Consider the following 23432-nt stretch of genomic DNA (forward strand, 5'->3'; position numbering starts at 1 on the left):
TCTACTATAACTTTTTAGCAAAGTGGTTATTATGTATTTTCACTGTAAAAATAATTGTATAAATAAAATGTTGTTTCCAGATATATACTTTTAAAGTGATTTTTAAAATCCTAGTTCTGTCCTTTTTTTGACCAAAAGTTATATCTAACAATATACATGATAGATAACTTGTCTGAAGCAGTGAAAAAAGCAATGTTCATGAAGCAGCCATCATTAATCTGAAACCAAAACTTGTCATGGTCCAGAGGTCATTTGGAGCTATGGTCACATACCCCATTGCCCATATGGAGTAAGAGACAACATATCTTTCTACAGCTTTAAAAAAAACAAACAAACAAACAAAAAAATCTCATGAATGGATAATAATGGGCTGAATGAAGTCAGATGGCAAGTTTTGCTACAGCAGCAATTAAATTTACTCAAAGGCTTAAGAAGTTAAAGCCAATTCAAAGACAAAAGTTGTCTTCTACAAAGGCCTCTCCTAACCTAGTATAAAAACCTAGAACAGCCGTGTACACCTCATGAGGTCATGAATATTTAACAAGTAGGTCACTACACTAGATAAGAAACCCACCGCACAGAACGCTTTGTTTCCTCTTAGTCTGTTTTCTTTATTGTTTTTCATTACAGGTACTGTCTGAAAATTAAGGCAAGAACTAGAATCAGTTTCTAGTAAGTCAAGGTTTCATCTCAAATGATATCTATTTTACACTATAATAGCAAGCGTGACTGTTCTGATAAAAAGTATAAGTTCTTTAAAATAAACAAGTTAGGAAAGATTTCTGTACAGTAACTTTTTAAAAAAGGATAAATATACTTACAATTACTAGTTTATTTTTAAAATGTTATAATAAATCTTACAGAGACACGTATAAAAACATTTAGTGTAACCTTGTTTATAATAGCTAAAATTGGAAACAACCTAAACATCTAACAATAGGGAATTGGTTAAATTTTAATATATCTGTTGTATACATACATATGATAAAATTCTATTAAGCTATTAACAATGATAGAGAAGTACATATACTGAAAAGTCTTTAAAATCTTTTTTACATCGTTTTCCAGTTCACACTGAACAGTATGCATAGTGTATCATCTAATTTTTAAAATGTTTTTCTTTAACGTATACGCATACATACACCCAAAATAGTCCAGAATGATATATATGGCAAAACATTTAGAATTTAGATCTTCTATTTTATTTTTAATAACTATTTTCTAAAGCTTCTACAAAAAATATCTTTGAGGAAAAAAAAAGGATCACAAATAAATAAACTAAAGAATGCTACTACAAAACAAAGTAAAGTCTTCACTTCTAACTTCAAGACAGAAATTGAAAAAAAAAAAGTATTGATATTGCCAATAAGATTTTTGGAAGATTTTAGTTTCATCTCCCTTAACTACATAAGAACTTCTAAAGCTGCTTCAGTTATACTCACTTGCACTAAGCAGGCCAATGATACTTTTAAACTAACAAAAGACGGGCCATATAGAATCTAGATGAATGCACCTTATGTGTTATTTTAATACAATGTTCCATAACTATTATTGTCATCAAAGGTAGGACCAATATATCTGTTTCAAAGATGCTCTGGTTCCTATATTTTCTGCCAGTTCAGACCAGTCTTTTATCAGGGTGGCTTAGGGAGTATGTCACAATCTGTGACATGGACCAGGATTTTTCAAATTGATGGTGAAACCCATTGGTGGGTAGCAATGGGCATACGAAAACGGTGCAACATGGTTAAGGAGAATTGTTCTATGAAGCTTCTTGTCAATTATTCACAAATATATCTGGTATATACTAGGTCACAAAGACAAAACATTTCTATGGGAAAGGGTCAAAAAAGTTTGAAAGCTACTAAAATCGATCTTAACACTGTTGGCCATCAAAGTGATCTGTTTTATGGGATAAAGGAAAGACCAGTATTCACTTTTAACCATAAAGGCAGAAAACTGAAGTGTAAGTCTCTATCAGTGCCTTAAAATGTATACAGAAGAAAAATAATTTTTGTTTCCTAAAATAAAAAAGTGAAATAGGAAAAAAAAATCTTAATTTCCCCCACTTAGTGAAGCTTTTTAATGTCTGATAGCTTGGGGTGGAGGGGACCACTACTTCATGGTGTGTGGGTTTGAGAACTGAAACTGCTATCTTAGTATAGACATGTTTACCTTGTTATATTTGTTCTTGAAAAGACAGCGGATTCTTTTACCAAAAGAGAAACAAGAGTCAAAAGACTTTGGGACTGAGAAGGACCACCAAATAAGAATGCTATTCCCATAATCCTGATTCCTTACAAAGACTCATCGTCAAACAATTTATCTAAATCAACAGTTACAAAGCTTATTTTCTTTTTTCTGAATTTCCCATTTAGGCTTAGTGTTGACATCTGACCAGGCTATTTTCACGACAAAGTTGTGTTACCAACCAAAAGAGAATGAGGCCATGATCTGTGAAATAAAAACCCCTTGCAAATCCACAAACACAAGATAAAATTAAATTTATGAAGATTCTGGCCAAGAATCTCTCTAAACAACATAAAAAGGCAACTCGTAAGAGTCCTGTTTTAAAGATCTGTATGAAAAGAGAAGATTCTAGGTTACACAATTGTAAAATTTACCATTATATCCTTGTAACTGCAGACATGTGGAACTGTCATGATATGTCTATTCTGGATTACCCATGGACTTTTTAAAAAAGAGTACATGCCAGAGCCCCACCTCAGGACCGCCCTTAGCAAACAGTAGGGCACAGGTTGTTCTCAAATCCAACTACTGTGCAAACCAATGGTTGTGTGCCTACTATGTACAAGGAGGCATTTCTATAGAGCTGCTTAATCACTCAGTAATTTCTTTTTGTTTGTTTTTTGTTTTGGAGACAGGGTCTCACTCTGTTGCCTAGGCTAGAGTGTAGTGGCCTCATCATAGCTCACTGCAACCTCAAACTCTTGGGTTCGAACAATCCGCCTGCCTCAGCCTCCGGAGTAGCTGGGACGACAGGTGCATACCACCATGCCCAGCTAATTTTTCTATTTTTGTAGAGATGGGGTCTCACTGTTTCTCAAGCTGGTTTCAAGCTCCTGGCCTCATGCAATCCTTCCACCTCAGCCTCCTAAAGTGCTAGGATTACAGGCGTGAGCCACTATGCCCAACCAACAATTTAAAATCTCTCTTAGAATTTAAACAAACTCCTTACAAATGAGAGTACAAGAAAAAGAATTCTAAGATTATTTAGGTGCTTCAGGAAAGATACAGGAAATGGTTTCTCTTACATAACTGCATTAGTTTCAAGGAAACTGACCTCACTGGCCCTATCTTAGAATTAAAAGATAACATTTTTATTAATAATGTTATTAATATTTTATTGTATAAATCATTAGTAACATAACTCATTAATAATGAATTGTTTTATTTTCCCTTTCATATACAATTGTCAAAAAGCAGCCAAATGCCCCTAAACTTGATATTTTGTGCTACAAACATAATGATCTATTTCAGTAGTGAAAATTTAACTATTCAGAACTGAACTTTCCATTTTAAGAGGCTTCCCCCTGCCTTTTGCTTCTCCAGCTGTCCCCCTCTTGCGGGCATCCTCCTTACTTGTTAACACCACCACTGTGGAAACACAGCACAGCACAAGAAGAGACTCTGGAAATGTTCGCTAATAAGCAAGGCTGAAACTAGTGGTTAAGATACCCCATGAAGTGATATTGGACCAATCAGTTCAGAAAGAAATTACCTGTAATGACCTTAAATTATAACAAAGACAATCTAATCCATCCTTCACACTAATGATTACAGAGTGGTTCAACAACTGAACTTCTTTAGATAAGTAAGAACAAGATACATGACCCAGAGGCTAACTAACAAGACATTGTTTTCCTCCCTGATACCGATGCGTAGATTTTAGAAAAAGAGTGAAGGTCATTTTCTACAAACAACAACTAAAACAAAACAAAAAACTAATAGAATACTAATACTTAAAATGAGAGATCAGAAATGTCTAATTTTTAAATAAAGATGACAATTTCTATTTCTGTTCTCATGCATCAAAACTGTAGAAATAGCAAAAAAAGGTTAATACAAAGAGGTAGACCTACTGTACCTTTGAAATAATGTGAACATTCTATAGCAGGATTTAAACAGACACAAGTAAAGAAGTGTTGATGTCGGTATCATGAAAGTAATCTCTGCAAACTCAATGAACAGTCTTATAATTCACAAGAATAATGGAAACCCAATTACTGTTACACAGTTTTATGATTAGATATTCACGATAGCCTCTAATACTAGATATTTTTTTCATCCTTGAGATTCTCCAATTATCACATTAAACAAAAGCTCAACTACTTTTCTGTTAATCATTAGAAAAAGAAAAGTAAAGAAGCAAATAGGAAGATTTTTAAAGGGAGAAAAAAATGTTACAGAAACTAAAGTCTCCACACAGAAGGATTCACATCTGTACTTGTTCTTTAATTGTTCCTGAATTCCTGTTACTTACATGAGAGTTCCTGACTTTTCCTGGGGTGGGGTGGTACTTTGGATTGCTGGTAAAGAAAGGCTGGATATAGGTCAAATCCTATTACCAGGAACTAATTGAAGTACAAATTATTTTAGTATGTAAGAATTTTTCTGTGACTTATACACTAGGGGGTTTAAGAATCTTTGTCATCGAGGTGTTTCTGTTAGTGTGGCAACTGTTAAGGGTCAACATCTTTAGGTGCGTAATTTAACAGCAGCATTGCTTTAATGCTGGCTCTCTCTCCCACCATAGAGCAGCCTTCCAACTGCACAGAAAGCTTCTCCTCAGTGTGCATACTGAAGCACTTTCAGGGAACCAAAAATTATAAAAAACTTCGAGAATGCTCCCTCTCCTCAACTCCCCTCCCCCTACCCATTGAAGGAACTCTTTTTAGAACATAATGAAAAGTAAAAACACTTAAAAATGGGATTTCCAGGCCAGGCGTGGTGGCTCACGCCTATTATCCTAGCACTCTGGGATGCCAAGGCGGGAGGATCCTTTGAGTTCAGGAGTTTGAGACCAGCCTGAGCAAGAGTAAGACTCCCATCTCTACTAAAAAACAGAAAAAAAATTAGAAGGGCAACTAGAAGTAGAAAAAATTAGCTGGTTGTGGTGACACACACCTGTAGTCTCAGCCACTTGGTAGGCTGAGGCAGCTGGATCGGTTGAGCCCATGAGTTTGAGGTTGCTGTGAGCTAGACTGACACCATGGCACTCTAGCCTGGGTGACACAGAGAGACTCTGTCTCTTAAAAAAAAAAAAAAAAAAAAAAAAAAAAGGCGGGGGGGGGGGGTCAGAATTTGCATACACATGCATTATATATTCTGCATTCTTAAAATTTCTCTTAAAAGACATTCAAATTGAAAAACCAAAACATGTTTACCTTAAGGACAATCCATAGTTTGTACATTATCAGAAAGTAAGTTGGTTTCTGAAATATAAAACCGGGAGTTCAAAGATGGGCTTGGTCCGTGAAACTTCTAACACATATAAATTGTGTGTATGTGTATATAAGTATGTACAGACAGGTACTGTTTTGCTGGGGGAAGGGTACACAGCGTTCTCAAAGTGGCAATGACTCAAAAAAACAAAGGTTGAAACCACTGCAATCAAGTAAGAACACTTTCATTTACTCCTTGAATAAATTTCTTTTAATTACATGGCAAAAACTGGGTTATTTAGCTCAAGCAGTGAAAACAACAGAGACTATGTGACCACACTTCCTACCTCTGTGTCCCAGGAATCCTGAAAGACAGGGTTTCTACTACTCCTTTTGGTCTGCGGGGGAAGATGGTTGTCTTCTTCATTGCCATTCCTTCTCCTTTTCCTGAAATTAAATCACAAGGAAGAAAAAAAAATCCAACAAGTGATCTTTCGGACATTTAAACTGCAAACCGTGACAATATATAAATTTACCCTTTTTCCTGAGAAAACATAATTTACCATATAATATCCCAATAGATTAAAAACTGGAAGTACAGCATCACTGGGCAAGAGCAAAAATATAAGAGAGCAGCAGTAAGATCAAGCTTAAATTAGTAAAACTTATTTCCATAAAGAAGTTTCACAATTTTAAAAATCTGTTGGGAATAAAATAAGAACAGGAATAGGTTAATGACTGAGTTTTCAAACTCTACCTAATTAAGGTTTTCTTCTTTCTACATTCCCTGAAATTACAATTCCAAGCTACCTAATTTTACTCTCTTCCATATGACATTTAAGATAAGAGTGGCTGCCTTTCACTATTTGCCCTGAAAATCCTTATAAAAGTGTCTCCTGGTCATGTTAACCTGATTATTCTGGCTATACTAGCTAGCATTATGATATAACAGTTACTTCACTAGGTTGTTACTGTGAGAGTATAGCACAAGTTGCTTAAAACTTCAAGTTTAAAGAAAAATTGCACATCTTTCTTAGGCAAGTGTTCTCAGATATGCAAGACAGACAAAATGCATATGCACTCTATGTAAGAATTATGTGCTGTCAAAGGGATTTCTAAACCCCAGTTAGAATACAGAAATAAATTAAAAGAGGTATAATTTTAAGTCAAATTGCCTGGAACTGTACTGTCCAATATGGAAACCACTAACCACATGTGGTTACTTTAAAATTAACTAAAATTCACAATCCAGTTCCTAGGTCATACTAGCCCCATTTCCAGAGCTCAGTGGCCACCTGTAGCTAGTGGCTGCTGCACTGACCAGCACAGATATAGGACATTCCCATCACTGCAGAAAGCTCTCTTGGACAGCGCTGGCTAGAGGTCCATACGTACAGGCAGCAGCATCTATTTTAACAAATATTCTTGAAGGTTCAAATTTCTGTAGTTAAGAAACAAAAGGCTAGTGAGAGGAACAAACAGTTTTGGGGAAGTATTTCACTCTGGAGAATATAGTATCTTCTTTACAATTACTTTTCTTTGTGAGTAGGGTGGCTTATTGTAGCAGGTCTTTAATCCTAAAGGCTTCTTGAGTTGAAGTCTGGATATTGAAGGAACTTTAAATTATCACCCCAAGCTCAATTTCCTGTACTTTGCAACATTCTGAATACATCAAACTTTATTAATGAATATGAATTCCATCTGGGTTTGGAAAATACTCATAAATAGTGAGTATGTGGTTCTCATAAAACTTTAACCAACCCGCAGTGGGCTATACAATTTACCTCATTCTAAGACTAAGTTGTTTTTAATGTAAGGTCATCATTTCTGCTACCTAACTTTCTCCCAGGAGATCAGATCTTACCTGAAGAACTTAGAGGTTAAAAACTAGATGGATACCAGGTTTTAATAACCATTAAATGGATGTGCTATTATCATAAATTCGAACCAAGACTGTGCAACTCTTAGTGGTGGATAAAAGTAAAAAATAAATGTGAGAACCAAGAAACTGCTACTTTCACCAAATATGATAATCTGTGTAGGAGTGTGCTGCAGTGGCAAAGTGGGGAGCCAGCTGACACCCAGAGAGAAACTCTGATCAGCAGCGTGTTGGTCCCCAAACTCTCCTTTTATCAGTGTGCCAACAGCTGACCGTGCTCTGGGCTGCTGACTCACTCTAACCAAACTTAGGAGCCTGACCAAAATTTGCCGTTTCCTCATTTGTAATGAGGGATATATCTTTCCAGTGACATGAATATGAATGTCAACGGGGCTGCAAGGCAGAAAGAGTGTAACAACAAGGATGAGAAAGTCACGTGAAATATCCTTGCTTCATAATTAGTTGATGTCTCAAGGTACCACAATTATCTCTTTGGCTTTTTGTTGGCTCTTGCCTTTGGATGATATGGATTCTTCATTCTCCTTTTCCTAAGCTCTTAGCAGATTCCATCCTTGAAACATTCTTCTCTGAACAATATTGGCAATAACCGGCAAGATTACTGCTTCAAGCTCATCTCTATCAGTACAATCAGTCAGATTATACCTTTTGGAGTTAATGCCATAGACCAGGTTATAATTTTAGCAGGCACTCTATAATTAACAATACTCTCCCCTAGTCACCTAGGTACAGATGATAGTTTAGCATGTGTTACTTCTAAGGACGATTGATTCCATCACCCTTCATCATTTCATTTCTCTCCAAACTTCTTGTTGTCTCCTAGAGGCTGAGCATAGAAATAATCTTAACAGTATGGAGAGTAGTGGTTTTCGAACTTTTTTAAAAAGGTAACAGAACTCTTCTTACCAGAGGAAAAAACCCTCAATATGTAAAAGATAAATAATCTGTTAAAGTAGGGACTCGCTCGCCACACACCCACCTCTGTATGGTCATCCGGTCTACTGTGGAACAGTTTGAAAAACCACCATCTTAGACCAACCCTGCACCTTAAAATTGAGAAAACAGATCCAGAGACGTGAACTGACTTGGAGACAGTAAGACAGCTGGAGCTGGCTGAGATGGTCCAGTATACTCCAGGAAACACAGGTTGAGGAGAAAAGTAAGCAAGAAAAGACTGTCTAAATCAAATGACTTCCTTTAAAGAAGCTACCAGTATAAACATATTGAGCTTATCTGTATACTAGATAAAAGATATCTAATACTAGTATAAAAACATTCAGATTACTTGTGTACAGTATTAGATAAAAGGAACTTTTTCTGTAGAAAATATTTAGACTTTTCCAGATATGTGAGACAACCCAAGAGGATATCAGAAGTATAAACTGAGTTTGGGAAGGAAAAAATGGCAGGAAAGGCTTGTTCCTAATTCCAACGGCATGTCTGTAATTGGGCCCCTAAGTTCAAATTGAGTCCACTCTTCTTTTCTATACACGTAGAGGCATTATGCCCCACTTGCTACATGACCCAAATCAATCCAATGCAGCAGTTTGGGGAGTCCTAGGTTTTCACCATGGGACCAAATAACTACAGAATGCTTTTGAGATCCTCAATCCCGTGAAATAACTTTTTCATAGATGGGTAAAGACTGTCAGTTACATTCAGAGCCAGTGAAAACTTGGAAAGATTCAGCATAATCTACCAAGGTAATCCTACGATACATCTTATTCAGTTAAGCCTGAGACCACTATGGAATAAAGTAAAGAATAGTGAACCCAATTAAGACCCAGGTAAATCAAATGATCTCTGTAAATCTGTTTCCTCATCAGAAAAATGAAAGCCTGGTGATCCACAGATTTTTCACTTCAAGCTCCATGATGAGGTATTTTCTAATTTGAAATAAAGTTCATCCTCTTCTTTCTGGTGCAACCCATCCTGACTATCCCTTCTCCACCTCCTTACGGGGAGGGGGGCGGGAAGAAATCCAGCTTGGTCAGGACTCAACTCAATACATGTCAACCATAAAACCCCTAAATTAGGACCCAGGTCCTGAGGCCAGGTTCAACTGGGAAGGTAGCAAGTGCATCGAGATATAATCCTACCTCTCACCTTCCGAGTCAAACGGTTTCGCATCTAAACAGTTTAGAATCCTACCTGTTCTTAATGCTGCAGCCCAGAGAGGATCCACAACCCACCTTGGTCATCTGCCTTCTGTGTCCACAACCGTCCAGGGCACAAGTTCCTCGGTATAACCTAATCCTTCCCTGCTGCGGGGTTAAGCCCAACCCTTCTTTCTGACCTTGGGGAGGCGGCAACTCCCCGCCCCGAGCCCTCACAGAAGCCTTAGGGGGCTCCCTCCCCAAGAACAGACATTGCTCCCATCCCCCCGCCCTCCTAAATTTAGGACAGTGAAGCTTTAGGGCCACCATCTCTCTTCCGGAACCAACCACACTTCATTCCAAACAGAAAAAGATGAACGGAGAAAAGAAAAAAAAAAAACCCAAAAACATGGAGGAGCGGGGGGCGGGAGACCTGGACCCTGGAGTCACCCCTCCAGCCACCTACACGGACCAGGTACCGATCACTCGCGCACCCCTCACCCTCCTCCCCCGGACCGCGAAGCACCCCAGATGGAGCCCCGCAGGGTCCACGCTCGCTCCGACCCCCGCTTCGCGCGCCCCCTCGGCTCCGTGCCCCAGACGCCCAGGCGAAGAGCTAGAAACGAAGGGGTCCCTTCTCTCTCACCTGGGGCGGAGGCGCTCGCTCATGGCAGCTGGCGGAAGGGAGCGACGCGGCGGCGCTCCGCGAGAAGACGGAATAGAGGAGGCTGCGTTCCGGCGGCCGCCACGCCCACCCCCTCGGGCCTTGGCTCTAGCCGCCGCTCGGGTGGACCCTGACGGCGGTGAGTACCCCTCGGTCGGACCCGTACCACCGCTACTTCCGGCGTCCCCTCCGCGCCCCCCCATGTCGCAGCCGCCGTGGTACCGCCCTCTCGCGGCTGCGCAGTGGCGCGAGCCCGGCCGCGCCGACCGGTAGCCCCGCCCACGGGAAGAGGAGGGCTGGGAGGGGGGAGGAGCGACTGGGAGCTTCTGGGAGAGAGGACCTCCTTAAGGGTGGCCCGAGATTTCGCCTGTTCACAGCCAAACCGGCGGGCACGGTATAAAAATCAAGTCGGATTTAAAATAGATTAAATTAAGTCATAATAATATGATACAAGTATTTGAGTTAACGCCCTATGAGCTAATAATTTAAAAAAATAGGGGCGAGCCGTCAGGCAGTGGCGCAGACGGCCTGCCGCGGGTCTCGAGCCCGGGGGTTGGGTGGGCGCTCGTGGGCCGACCTGGTGGACTTGTCACTAGGGCTTCCCGGCCGTTCGGGTCTTCTGAGGTGCAGTGGTTTCTCTGCGGCGAGTCTCGGGGGGCGGGGGTGTTGCCCACGGCTCCCGTTCTGGGCCCGGAGGAGACTGTCGTGAGGCGAGAGGGGAGCGGACCGGGTGCCGGGGCCAGGCGGAGGGGCTTCCCGGAGCCGCAGGGGCGACCCCCTGGCCCTCCGTGAGGCCGCGGGGAAGCTGGCCTCGCACCCGGCAGCTGCCCGGCGGTCCCCGCCTACTTGGCTAGACGCAGCCGGACAAGCTAGCGTTCGGCAAAGAGGAGGGGTGTAGGGGAGAGGGCAGGCCAGGTAACGCACTGGGAGGAGCAAGAGTCGGCCGGAGCGAGCGCCGGAGGTGAGGGCGATGGTGAACAAAAACCGTGAGATCCGCCTGTGCCGGGAAGGCTGGTGAAGTCTTAACTCGCTGCTTTCCGGAACATCCTAGTGGAGCTGCCAAGCAGATAGTCCAGTTACTTATTGTATTTGGTTCACTACTATGCCACATTTACTCCCCGAGTGTGCCGTCGAGTTACCTCTCCGCTCGTGTCTTACACAGGCTGACGCTGAAGTTTATTCTGCCGAACTCGGGAACCGTGATCGGGAAGCATGGAGATCCAGGAGAAACAACTGCAAAATTAATATTTTCCTGGAGGAGCTCGGGTAAGAAAACAGGCACCCACACTGAGACATTACTATGTAAATGTACAGAGATCTTCCCAGTAGGATTAAGTGTGAGGTCGAGTACTATAGAAGAAGAAATGTCTAACAGAGGTCTCAAGTCCTTTTTAAAGTTATTGGCCGAAGGCCCATGCACTGGCTTCATTTGTGTATTTTTGTAAATAAACGATCCGTAGCTTTCATCGTATTGTCAATGCGTACTCCAAAGTAAGAATAAATACTGTCTATTGGCAGAAAACAGTTTTGTTTTGCATGACTTCATGCAGGGCAAGGTAGGTTGGTTGCCTTGATAAATGGATTGGCCAAGGTTATATCTGCTTATTTTATAAATGGTTTTGTGGTTTGCTTTTTGACCTGTTAGTGATCAGAAGATATTCTCAGTCATAATATTGAATAATAATATTTGCACATTTATGTCTGGAGAAAATTTGTTCAACAAATGTTGTATGCCAGGCTCAGTGCTAGATTTTGAGAATACAGCTGTACAAAGATAGATATGTTCTCTGTTTTCTGAAACTTTATAGAAAGAATATGAAATGCAAAAAATGAAACAACTTCCAACTGAGCTTTGGAATTAAACATTTTCTTTTCCCTCATCTAGAGAATAACAAAAAGATACAAATGAAACATGGTATAAATGTTTTCAGTTTTTCCTATATGGTATATATTTAACAAAGATGTCAAACAAATTTGCCAATAATCCATTGTACGACAAACTATACATGAAACTTGGTGCCATGTCCCCTCCTTTTATTTATTTGTGCATTACACATACATTTTATATGTGTATATTTTATATATATGCATATTACTGACTTGTTGAATGTTAATAGAGCTTCATTTCTCGTGCTTAGATTGTGGGAGTTCTAAAATTTTCTTCTTGCACCCCAGTGGATCTTTTCATATGACATTTTGGAAACCTCTGTTCTAATGAGTAACCTTTGGATCCTGGCCTGAGTTTTTTCTTCTTTGCTATGCTCTCCTTGAATGATGTGTTTAAGGGTTTTTAAATAATTACTTTATACTCATGTGATATCTAGTTGACTTGCTATAACCTTAAATAGCAAACATTTTATTCTGACTGGTATTTTGGGCATCTTTTCCTTTGGCTAACTGTTTTCTAGACATGAGTCTTTTGGCCTTGCTCACCTCCTTGTTAGGGATGTTGCAAAATCTCTTTGATTGTCTTCTGTATTGATGGATTCCTAGAAGATTTTCAAAAATGTTAACTACCAAGCATAAATAGAGCCAGAAATATTTATCTTAAAACCAAACTATATCTCTTAGTTTCTACTCCTGGAGGAAAAAGAATGGATGAAAACAAATTTTTTAAAGTTTCCTTTAACCTAACTTGTTCCAAGTTAATCTAAAAGATGACCAATAAAATATTGGTCTTTACTCTGCAAACTATATGCTCCTCATAATCTCACATTTACCTTTTCAGAAAGAAGATGAGTGATATTCCACCTGGAATGGAATTGTGTCCTTATTGTAAGAAGCCATTTAAACGATTAAAATCCCACTTGCCGTACTGTAAGATGATAGGACCAACCATACCTGCTGATAGAAAGGTTTCTCAGTCCAAGCCAGGTACACTCCCACGTGCTAAAAAAGTGAAAGAACCAATTAAAGATTTAATGAAAGCTAAAAGGAGAGAGTTACAGACAGAGAGTAAGGAAAGAAATACTAAGTTGATAATGGACAAACCAGAACATACAATTAAGTCCTTTCCACTACCACTTGTTGCTTTGGAAAGAGCTAGTACTACAGAGGCAGATAAAAACATCAAGAATCAAATTCAGCTCTCCTGCAAAACGTTAAAAAATTCTGGACCAAAGACTGCTTTCCAAGGGGAAACCAAGGCTCAGTTTTATGCATCGGAGAACACCTCTCCTAAAAGAGAACTTGCCAAAGATTTGCCTAAATCAGTGGAAAGTAGATGTAATCCTTCAAAAACTGAAGTATCTTTACCAGTTGGCTCAATGGAAGCTTCTTTATCAAATCAAGACAGAAAATATTCCTCAGCCATACCTAATGATGTACACACCACTTCTGCTAATCTGAAATTGGATAAAATTAATTCCCAAAGACAGGAGCTTCTAGTAAAATTACTAGATGTGCCTACTGGTGACTGTTATAGTTCTCCAAAGAACCTCAGTGATGGAGTTAAAAGAGTAAGAACATCATTGTCGAGCGATGAGAGAAATTCCAAAGGCATGGATCACCTCTCAGGAGCCTCTACTGATGTTAGAGACAGTGAGACTCAGGAAAAAGACACAGAATCATTAATTTTAAGCCTTAAAATTAGCTCATCAGGTAAAATCCAAGTCATGGAGAACCAAGAAAAAGGACTTAGCCTTGGCGTAGAGGTATGTGGGAGCAAAGGAAATACAGAGAAAAGTGTGTCTGCGACAGGAATGCAGGAATGGACTGCCATCAGCAATGGCTCTGAGAACTTCAAAACTGATGATTTAGCCACAGAGAAGAAATCTCAAGATGAAGGACATTTAAATTTGTGCATTCCAAGGGAGACAGCTGACAGTGAATTTTTTTCTGTATCACACTCAAGTAATCAAAGTCTTACCTCTCTGGCCACAAAATTTCTCAAAGAAGAAAAAGCAGAAGCCTGCAGTCATAATGGAGGCCCCAACGTAAAGGCCTTATTGGAAAGTAATGGACAGGTTTCTCTGGAGCCCAAATCTGGCTGTCAGTTTCAAGCATTGCACACCGGATGCCAGCAACCTCTACATTCAGCCGTGCATCACACTTCTAAGAGCCCCTTCATCAGTCATGTTGCAGCTGCTGACAGAAAGACCCTTCCCAGCTCCATGGGGCTGGAGTGGTTTCCAGAGCTCTATCCTGGTTATCTTGGACTGGGAGTGTTGCCAGGGAAGCCTCAGTATTGGCATGAAGTGGCCCAGAAACCAGAGCTCATCAGTCCCCAAGGGGGACGACTCTCACAAGGTAAACAAGCTCATTTTCAAGAGCCACCTGACCCATCCAGAATGCTCTGTACCTTTTGAATTTTTAAGGGCTCAAATAATAATATTTTCACTCATTTAGCTTATTTTACCTAGGCATTCCAGTGCACTGCACTGCACTTACAATTGTTCTGAAAACATTACTTGGCTCCAGGCATCAATAGTGGTGGTTTATCACTCTCTCTTTCCCTCCACCAGGAAGGCACTAGGGCAGGCTGGTAGTATTGATAACAGTTGAGTTTTTACATAGGGAAGAAGCATGGCAGTAGAAATTAGATGGGTATTCAAGCTGACAAAGACTTCAGACTTCACCTAAATAGAACGAATACTGTGTTTAAAATTCAGTCATTACCAGGTTGTACAGGAAATGGGTTCCAGGTTTATAGTCAAATGCAACATCTAGAAATTTAAAGTAGCAAAGAAGGTATAAGCAGAAGCTATTTTTGGAGTTGGTGGTAGGATGCAGTTAAAATTGGCCGGGTAAGGGCAGGCAAGGCAGATAGATGGAAGTGGAGGCTCAGGAGATGAACCAGATCAAGGACCAGGAATAGAGGATGTGGCAAAAAAGGTTCAGAAGTCCAGGCACTGGAAAAAGTAAGTCTTGGAGATTAGGACCCAAGGATAGAACTAGAGATTGAACCCTAGACATGGGAGATTAGGTAAGAAGGACCTAGAGGGAAAGGAGTAGACAGTGAAACTGATATTATGAATCAGTCTCTTCAAAAGCTTCCTAGATGCTCCTTGCTAGAATAGGTTAATGAGGGTAGGTCGGGACCCAAATAAGAATCGGGAAGTTCCTGACAGTCATTTCAGGTGTCCTTGCTTTTCTTTGCTGAATCTCATCTTTAGTTTTTGAACTACCTCTCTAGTTAAAAATACATATTTTCTGTGCAAGGTTTGGATTTTTTTTTTTTTTTAAGATATTCTAGAGGCATAGTTAGTGTGATGTTGCATATTGTCTCTCCTGTGTAATGGTCATTCCAGGTTTATTTTGACAGCAGACCTCTAACAACAGAATGAGTTTGCACCTGAAAAACTGGCATCATCTCTTCCTAAAGAGGGAGGGAGAGTTTTTCCCTCTGGTATATTTTGCAAGTGGTCACATATTCACTAAACCCCTATTTGTGTGGTCCCAAAAACATTTCTTTTTGTATTGCAATTATCCTTTACTTACGAGTTTCAAAATAGACACGTATGAAGAACAATGCTAGCCAAAGCCACATTTTCTTCAGCTACCTCCGTAGGTACAAATTTTACTATGAACAGTCCTATCATTTAGACCTTTTTTGTACAAAATCAAGTCTCAAGGTCAAGCCCTTTCTCCATACTAAATACAGACTTAATTATATTAGCATTTTTGTTGCTTTGTGTTTTTCAAAGTGCTTTCATCTGTATTTTCTTATTTTGGCCACACAACTCTTGAGAGGTGGGCAGAGTGATTTTATCTCTTATTTTGCAGATGATGAAACAAACAGGCATAGAGAAGATAAGTGATTTGTCCAAGGTCATGTTGCCAATAAATGGTAGAGTTGCAAGTAGAACCTAGTTTCCTGAGGCCTAGTTTAATCCTTTCCACTAATGGTGTCATGCAGTTAAGTTTAGCTGAATCTATAGCTGGAAGTCAGTGGGTTCAACTGACTGGAGAAGGCGGACAAGGTCAAGGAGCCACGTAGTTCCTGACACTGCGGTTTTCAGGAGGTTGTTTCTTCCCATTTTTTCCTTATTTTTTTTCCAAGATGAACAGGTTTTATGTCATGCTTTGTTTTTTAAGAGACTCACCTTGCAAGAAAATAATCATCTATGTAATTTCTTGGAAGCCAACCTAGTTCCTTTCACTGTTACTTTCTATAATGATCGTTTACATCCACAGCAACTTTTACCACACCTGCTAACCCTGTCATCAATTTTTGTTTAATTTATCCTTTATCCTGACAGACCAGACCAAGACCACAGAACTATCAATAGTTGAGATTGCCTGCTTGTCATTAAATATGGAGAAAAACAGGTGGAAGGAAAATGTGACTAAGTAGCATAAGCCCTCTTTTCTGTTTCTACTTATTTGTGTACTGAACATAAATAGGAAGTGTTTGCTGGCCAATAATAGGACTAAGTGATAGAACAGGCACATTGACTGAAGATAGTAGTGACAAGTTGCAGTGGTTTATTTATAATAGTAGAAAGTCGTACTTTTTTCTAAAATGTTTAGCAGATGATAGAAGATGTAAATGATTCATTTTGTGAAGCATGTGCATATGAATCATCTGGGCACAGACCAAAAATAAGTATAGGTCCTGATTGCCGGGAGCCCCTCAAGCCTTTTAAAAAAACTTTTTTTGACCTGGACTAGGTTTGACTTTTAACTCTTAGCTGCAATCCAATACAGAGATCACTAATGCACCTATATAGAATATGCTCTTTCTGAGACCTAGCCCGGGGAACTTTGGCTCTGAGTGTTGGGGAAGGGGATGAGTTTAGATGAACTGTCACAGTGACTTCTGTTTGGAACCGTAGTTCCTTTGTTGGAAAGAAGTTCGACTGATATAAGCAGTTTGGAACGCCCGACCAGGCTTACAACCTCCAACTTCTCTCTAATGAGGCTTTTGGAAGCTGTACAAAAAGGTGAGGCTGGAGATACTGACTGTTGGGTTCTATTGCTGGTTCCAGGCATTTGGAGAAGTTTCTCTTTCTTTAGGCTATTACAACAAAGCTGAGGAAAAGAGAAAAAAAAAAGTTTGTTGTCTTCATAGTCTTCTATTTGTCCATGTTCATTTTGGATTTTGATGTAATTGAAAGCACCAAAGCTAATATAATAGCAGCTTCCACTTACTGAACAGCTTTTTTCCCCCCTAAAGAGACAGTGTCTTACTCTCTTGCCCAGCTGGAGAGCATTGACACAGTCGTGGCTCACTACAGCCACGAACTCCTGGGCCCACGCAATCCTCAGGCTCCTGAGCAGCTGGGACTACAGGCACGTACCACCATGTCCAGCTAATTATTAAAATTTTTGTAGAAACAGGGTCTCACTGTGTTGCCCAGGCTGGTCTCAAACCCCTGGCTCCAAGTGATCCTCCCACCTCAGCCTCACACAGTGCTGGGATTACAAGCCTGAGCCACTGTGCCCAGCCCAGTGGCCTGCCTTTCCCCTGCCCACATTGATCGTGCCTCCTGTAGCCAGGAGGATGTTATACCTCAGGTTAACCAATTGCATTAGTCTCCTCCCATTAACGACTTCAACCAAACTCCCCAAAAGAAGAGTAACTACTTTGAATGTAACGTTTTTATCTGTTTAAAATATATGTATATGTGTAAATTCTCTGAATTATAATCCCATGGCCCAGGTTAACTGGGAAAACTTGAATAACTCCCAGATACCAGGATACCAGCCCTAATTCCAGTGCACTGTAACGTTTGGCCCTGTTTTCCTTTTGCACAGGCTGGCTTAGGTGCAACACCACCATAAGGAAGAGTGGAGTCGGCGGCATCACCATGCTCTTCACAGGGTACTTCATCCTGTGTTGTAGCTGGAGTTTCAGGCATCTGAGTAAGCCTTTCTGTATTTTTAGCCACATTACAAGTCACATCCCATTATAGGGACCTCCAAGGGATTCTTTGAATTGCTTTTCCTATTATAGTTTTGCAGTATCTTACATACCCTAGTGAATAAGCTATTGCCTGGGAGCTCTTGGGGTTTTTTATTAGAGGTTTTGATTATAATGGGCTTTATAAGATTTGACTAGAATTTGCATAATTGCCCTTGTCCTTCATTTAATGCTGTCACTGATCTGGTGGTCTTGTTTTTCTCTCCCTTAATTAAGCTGTTTTCCTGCTAGAAGGGAAGGTGCTCTCCTTGGTGCCTAAGAACTCCTTTTTAGCATTGAAACCAAACAGCCTTATACCGCAAAGGAGAGGAGGCAGAATAGAACACAGCTGTCACTCATCAATGTGTCTAAGACTTACAGCTTTCTTAGTTAATCTACTCGGAGCATGTAAAAACACACACCCTTCTAGTTAGGAGTTCTGGCTTGTACCGAGTCCTAACCAGAAGGAAAATGTCTGAATTTCATTTCTCTTTTAATTTAAGATAGCTTTGTTCATTTTTTTAAGTTTTGTATTGTAAATATATATCCTTATAGTTAAAAAGAAAAACATTATAGGAGAATATTCAAAACGTCCAGTATTTTTCCACAATCAAAAAAAACAAGCCCACTTTCAGTGTAAAAGTACAAGAAAACTGAACACTAAAGGCCAATAGACCGGGAGTGGGGGTGGCTTACGCCTGTAATCCTAGCACTCTGGGAGGCCAAGGCGGGAGGGTCACTTGAGGTCAGGAGTTCGAGACCAGCCTGAGCAAGAGCGAGACCCCGTCTCTACTGAAAATAGAAAAAATTAGCCGGGCATGGTGGCGCATGCCTGTAGTCCCAGCTACTTGGGAGGCTGAGGCAGGAGGATCGCTTGAGCCCAGGAGTTTGAGGTAGCTGTGAGGTAGGCTGACACCACAGTATTCTGGCCCAGGTGACAGAGCGAGACTCCATCTCTAAATAAATGAATAAATGCCAGTATAACTCACACACTGGGTAGTAAGACTTCTGTAAGAAACAATCAGGATTTGACACTAGCTGGATTTGTTTGAATACTCAGCGTGTGGTCAGTAGGAGGGCAGGCGGAAGAGCAGGCCGGGGCTGCAGCACACTCGTGCATCCTGGCTGGGATGGCCTCGCTGCCGAGCTGAGGAGAGGGAATGCCTCGCCGATCATCCTGCATAGATGGAGAGGCCCAAAACCAAGAGTCATTCTCACAGAAAAAGAAGGGCTTTCTTTAAAGCTTTACCAGTCTGAAGGGGATTATTTAGTTGATACCTGATACTAGTAGGTAGACATTTATTAGATGTGATATTTTTCACATCTCTAAATTGAGACTGAAAAAAGTGAAGCAGAAACTGCTTGTGCCTAAGACTATTTCTGAATTGATCAAACAAAAATAAAATGGAATGATCTGTGGAGGCAAGAGGTAGAAACAGTGAATAGAAGTGGCTGCTTGGATCCTTACCCTTATCTCCGTTTGTCCAAAGAGCTGCAACGATGGCGCAAGTAGTGTTGGCCTGGACATCACTTAAGAAACTGCAAGAGACGTACGGTGGAGACGACTGCAATACGTATTTAACAACTTAGAATTGTAATAGGGAGAGAGGGTGAAAAGAATAAAATTATTGGAATCTAAAAACAATTATATAGGAAGTAAATTTTTTATTAATATGGACAGATCTGGTTCTGTCCGGGATGCTTTTGGCTTGCTGTCAAAAGTGAGAGTTATTGAAAAAAACAGATTTGTTTAATCATAAAGTTGATATTCAAGGAGATGTGAAGATGACAGGGTTCATTAAAGTTAAGAAGCTATTTCTCATTTCTCAGTAAAAACCAGTATCTCAATTTTAAATCTTTCTCCCTAAAATTGTTCTCTAAACCTTGATGTTTTACCAGTCGTCTGTAAGAGATACTAGACTGCATATATACTGCTTCAGGATAGTATCTGAATTGGCAGAAAATGAGCCTGCATCCAGCCCTTCCCCTTGGGAAAGCTCAGGCTCTTTGGGGCCCTTGAGCAGATCGTATAGGTGTGAGAAACACAAGAGCAAAGGGTGGGCACCCGATTTGCAGGGGAGTCTATGGAAAACCCCTGCAGATACTCCTTACGAGAATTTTTTAAGCCGATTAAATAGCACACTAAATAGAATATGAAATCACCTTTTTATGCATCTTAAGTGAGTGTAATAGTGAACAGATGGTTTCTGTTTATCAACTCTTCCTGAAAACTTCAGAATCCCACCTCTGTCCCTTCTCAGGAATTTCTGTGAATTACTGAAATAGTTAGGATTGTTTTGGGCTGGTGGGTTTTCTGTGTCTCTTCACCCCATCAAAATATTCAGTGTCTCTGTGATTCTTTTTGGCCCCTAGAGAGTAACATGGATACTTCCAGATAGAACAAGCTTTGAGGAGATGTAACCTAGGCAGTGTAGATGGGTAAGTGTTCTCCAACTCCCTTTCCAACACAGGGGGTTGGTTATATCACACACGCTTCTTTCTCAGCTTTGCTTGTGATCTCCTCATGCCAAGATACATGAGGTCATTCCCTCTTATGTCCCAGCTCCTTCAAAACTACAGAAAAGCTGGTGTGCTAGGCGGAGGCCAGTGTGTATTTACTTACACGGTGTTTCCTTCTCTCCCCTCAAAACTTGAATGCTGGATCTGCTGCTTTATCTCCCTTTCCTATTCCCAATCCCTTGCCCCTCTCTAATTATCCCCAGGGGAGTGATTTAATTCTGCAACAAATTCTCATGGTTAAGGAAAGGTATTTGGCAATATACCCATGTCTACTGGAATTCTCCATAAGGAAAAAATCATGGTTGAGGGGAAAAGTTCTATATTTAGCTATTTTAGCTTGATATTACTAAGAACTTCATTGGGACCCAAAAATAATCTCTCTCTTTTTGAAAGAGCTTTGTGCCCATTCCCCGTAATGCCTTTTAAGAGAGACACTCAGGGATTCTCTCTGCACCTCCTCGTTTGTTCTTACTCAAGATCAGGAACTGTCAGGGTGAGAAGGTAGACAAGAGCGACCTCTCAACAGTGTCTTCTCTCCCGTTCCCCTTGAGCAGCTGTCAGCAGATGCCCACGGCCCACAGGCCACATCCAGTCCCTGCCTGTTTTGTAAATACGGTCTTATTGGGACACAGCCCCGCTTACTCAGTTAGGTGCTGCCGGTGGCTGTTTCATGCTACGGCAAAGCTGAAGAGTTGCAGCAGAAACCATACGCCCCCAAAAGCTGAAAATATTTACTATCTGGCCCTTTACAGAAACATTGTACCGACCCTTGCCCTAGAGGAGTGCGGCACCTCTGTGTGTGGGCGTGGTGCAGACAGCTGGGGGCCGCTGCTCTAAAGTACTTTTGGATTAGGAGGCACATTTAAGTGGAGGAAGCCTTTCCTGACATGTCTCTAGTACCTCAGTGCCCTGTGTTGCCCCCCAGCTACCCATAAGTACAGTGGGAGCACAAAGGAGTAGCTTGTCACCCCCAAGATTTTTTTTATCAAGAACATTTACATCACTACTATAAATAAACTGGTATCATTTGTCACAATTGGAATAAACTAGTATTGTTTGTCACAATCAGAATACTAAAAACAGAAAGACATTTAACTTAATCACAACATTTTACATCCCTGAAAGTAAGTTCCTTAATGAGAAAAAATATGATCCATTAGTTCTAAAGGGATATCTGCCTCATAGTGCCAAATTTAGGACAGAGGTGAGATCCTATAGTAATAGGAAGAAGGCTTTTTGTTTGACATTGGTTGGTACCAAGAATTCTAACTCATATATAGTAGGAAAGAACAAAAAAATCTTAACTGACTCTTTTGAATTAGATACTGACAATCGATTCTTAAAGTGATGTGGGTGACTTCCAAGAAGCCACTGGAAATACTGCCACATTCTGGAGTCATTTGTATGTGTCTGCAAGATAACGAAGGGGCCAGCCTCCCTCAGTGACTCATTGCTGCCGTCTGCGTTGGGAAAATAATTGAGGACCTTTTATCAAGTCCTTTAATGATCCCATCAAAATAGTTTAAGAGAGTTGTTGAGATAAGCTGATAGCTGATGATTCTTTCCTGAGACTGAGATCTACACAAACTCAGCATGATCAGGGAATATATCCTCCTAGCAATGCTGATGTAAACTTGCCTTGTGAGGATACATTTCTTGTTCACGTGTGCAAATGTCCCTGTAAGTTCATTTGCACGGCAGCCCCAGTCACGTATATGATCAGCAGATTAAAAGCTTTATCCAGGGGGACTATAGATTCTTTTCAAACCTGCAATATCGGACAAGACTTCATTACCTGCAGAAGCCATTATGCTTCAGGTGTAAGGCGGGGGTAACTACTCATCTTTTCATAAAACAAAAAGAATGCCTTTAACATGATTACATGATTTACCATGTTCATTGGCCTTCTTCATTTTGTGTCTTAAAATCGTGCTTTCCCCCTTCTGTGGCACTGGTGAGGGCCTCCCTAGGTAAGCAGCAATACTTAGATTTTGCTTCCAGGGCAGCAGCTTGAATTCCTACACAAGTCATCCTGCAACGCGCATAGAAATTCAGCATGAGAATCCACACACGCAATCCACATCCTCCTCCCCACCAGTCCTGCAGAAGAGCGACGGTGACGTGCAGGCTGTCCCCGTCCCTGGGAAGACTCACCGTGGAAGGGCCTGTTGTTGAAGGTTGGAAGCGCAGGCTTGCCTGAACACCCTGCTGTAACGCACACCTGGTTTCTGTCAGGTAGATCAACCCTGGCACTGGCTACTTAGTTCAGTCCTGATAATAATTATCTGAAATAATGAGTTTACTGGGGAAAGTATATTTTTTTCTAACACACATTAAAATATTTAGCTATTAAAAATAAAATCATGTATTATCAGCAGGCTGTTTTACACTTAATGGGGTACTCACATAATGCTACCACCGCTCTTAATAATAAAGGTATTTGTAAAAAATAACAAATATTTCTCTGAGCTGATCATTTGCCTCTTCTACAGTTTTTCCTGTGTAATGGGTGAGTGTGTTCCTGGGCAAGTTACCCAATTTACTGCAGCTTCCTTTGGACTGTAAATTGGGGATAATTATATATACTTTGCAGAGATTTGGTGAGATTAGAAGACTTACGTCTGTTCGTCCCAGCAGGGTCTGACCTAGTAGGAACCCATTGGTAGCTGCTGTTCTAAAACCTCTTGTGGCATCGTACTACATACGGATTCCAAACGTGAACCAAGAAGAGGTCCCACTGCAGTCCACACCAGCATTTGGGTGTTTGCTTCGTGCCAAGTGCTGGGCAACGTTCTTGACATGCGTTTCCTCATTTCATCCTAACGGCCCTGTGATGTGATGCTGTCTGACTCACTCTGAAACAGGCTTGAGGAGGTCAGTTTTTCTACAGAGCTCTGTGCTGTTCGTCAGTGAGCAGCCCAGAGTGGTTTAAACTGGTGTTAAAATCCCCAGAGCTCACTCCTGGGCTGCATTCTTTTAGATTGCTTTAACCTCTGACCCTCCAGCT

At 40.8% G+C, this 23432-nt stretch overlaps 2 protein-coding genes across 7 annotated transcripts in view; one reads left to right on the plus strand and one right to left on the minus strand.

Annotated features, from left to right (window-relative positions):
- FAM104A (family with sequence similarity 104 member A) overlaps positions 1-10982 on the minus strand; it is a 14688-nt gene extending 3706 nt beyond the window's left edge. The window contains exons 1-4 of one of the 3 annotated variants that reach the window (XM_045525215.1): positions 10045-10982; positions 5753-5852; positions 5409-5456; positions 575-637 (exon numbers count right to left, since the gene is read on the minus strand). In XM_045525215.1, the coding sequence (XP_045381171.1) occupies positions 575-637; positions 5409-5456; positions 5753-5852; positions 10045-10265 (432 nt within the window). In that variant the 5' untranslated portion in view covers positions 10266-10982. The remainder of the gene's footprint in view (positions 1-574; positions 638-5408; positions 5457-5752; positions 5853-10044) is intronic. The other 2 variants (XM_045525216.1, XM_045525217.1) reach the window with 2 other exon arrangements.
- Positions 10408-22870, plus strand: C15H17orf80 (chromosome 15 C17orf80 homolog). 4 transcript variants are annotated; one of them, XM_045525205.1, is made up of 7 exons: positions 10408-10456; positions 11225-11328; positions 12791-14310; positions 16839-16946; positions 17761-17868; positions 20279-20344; positions 22427-22870. In XM_045525205.1, exons 3-6 carry the CDS (start codon positions 12798-12800, stop codon positions 20302-20304), a joined length of 1755 nt encoding a protein of 584 aa, XP_045381161.1. In that variant the 5' UTR covers positions 10408-10456; positions 11225-11328; positions 12791-12797; the 3' UTR covers positions 20305-20344; positions 22427-22870. The 4 variants fall into 4 exon arrangements, with proteins under 4 accessions (XP_045381161.1, XP_045381162.1, XP_045381158.1 ...); XM_045525206.1 differs by lacking the exon at positions 10408-10456 and adding an exon at positions 10616-11023; XM_045525202.1 differs by lacking the exon at positions 10408-10456 and having other exon boundaries at positions 11041-11328.
- Positions 22871-23432: the final 562 nt, after the last annotated feature.

The sequence above is a fragment of the Lemur catta genome, chromosome 15 (genome assembly GCF_020740605.2).
Source record: "Lemur catta isolate mLemCat1 chromosome 15, mLemCat1.pri, whole genome shotgun sequence".
Taxonomy (NCBI): Eukaryota; Metazoa; Chordata; class Mammalia; order Primates; family Lemuridae; genus Lemur; species Lemur catta.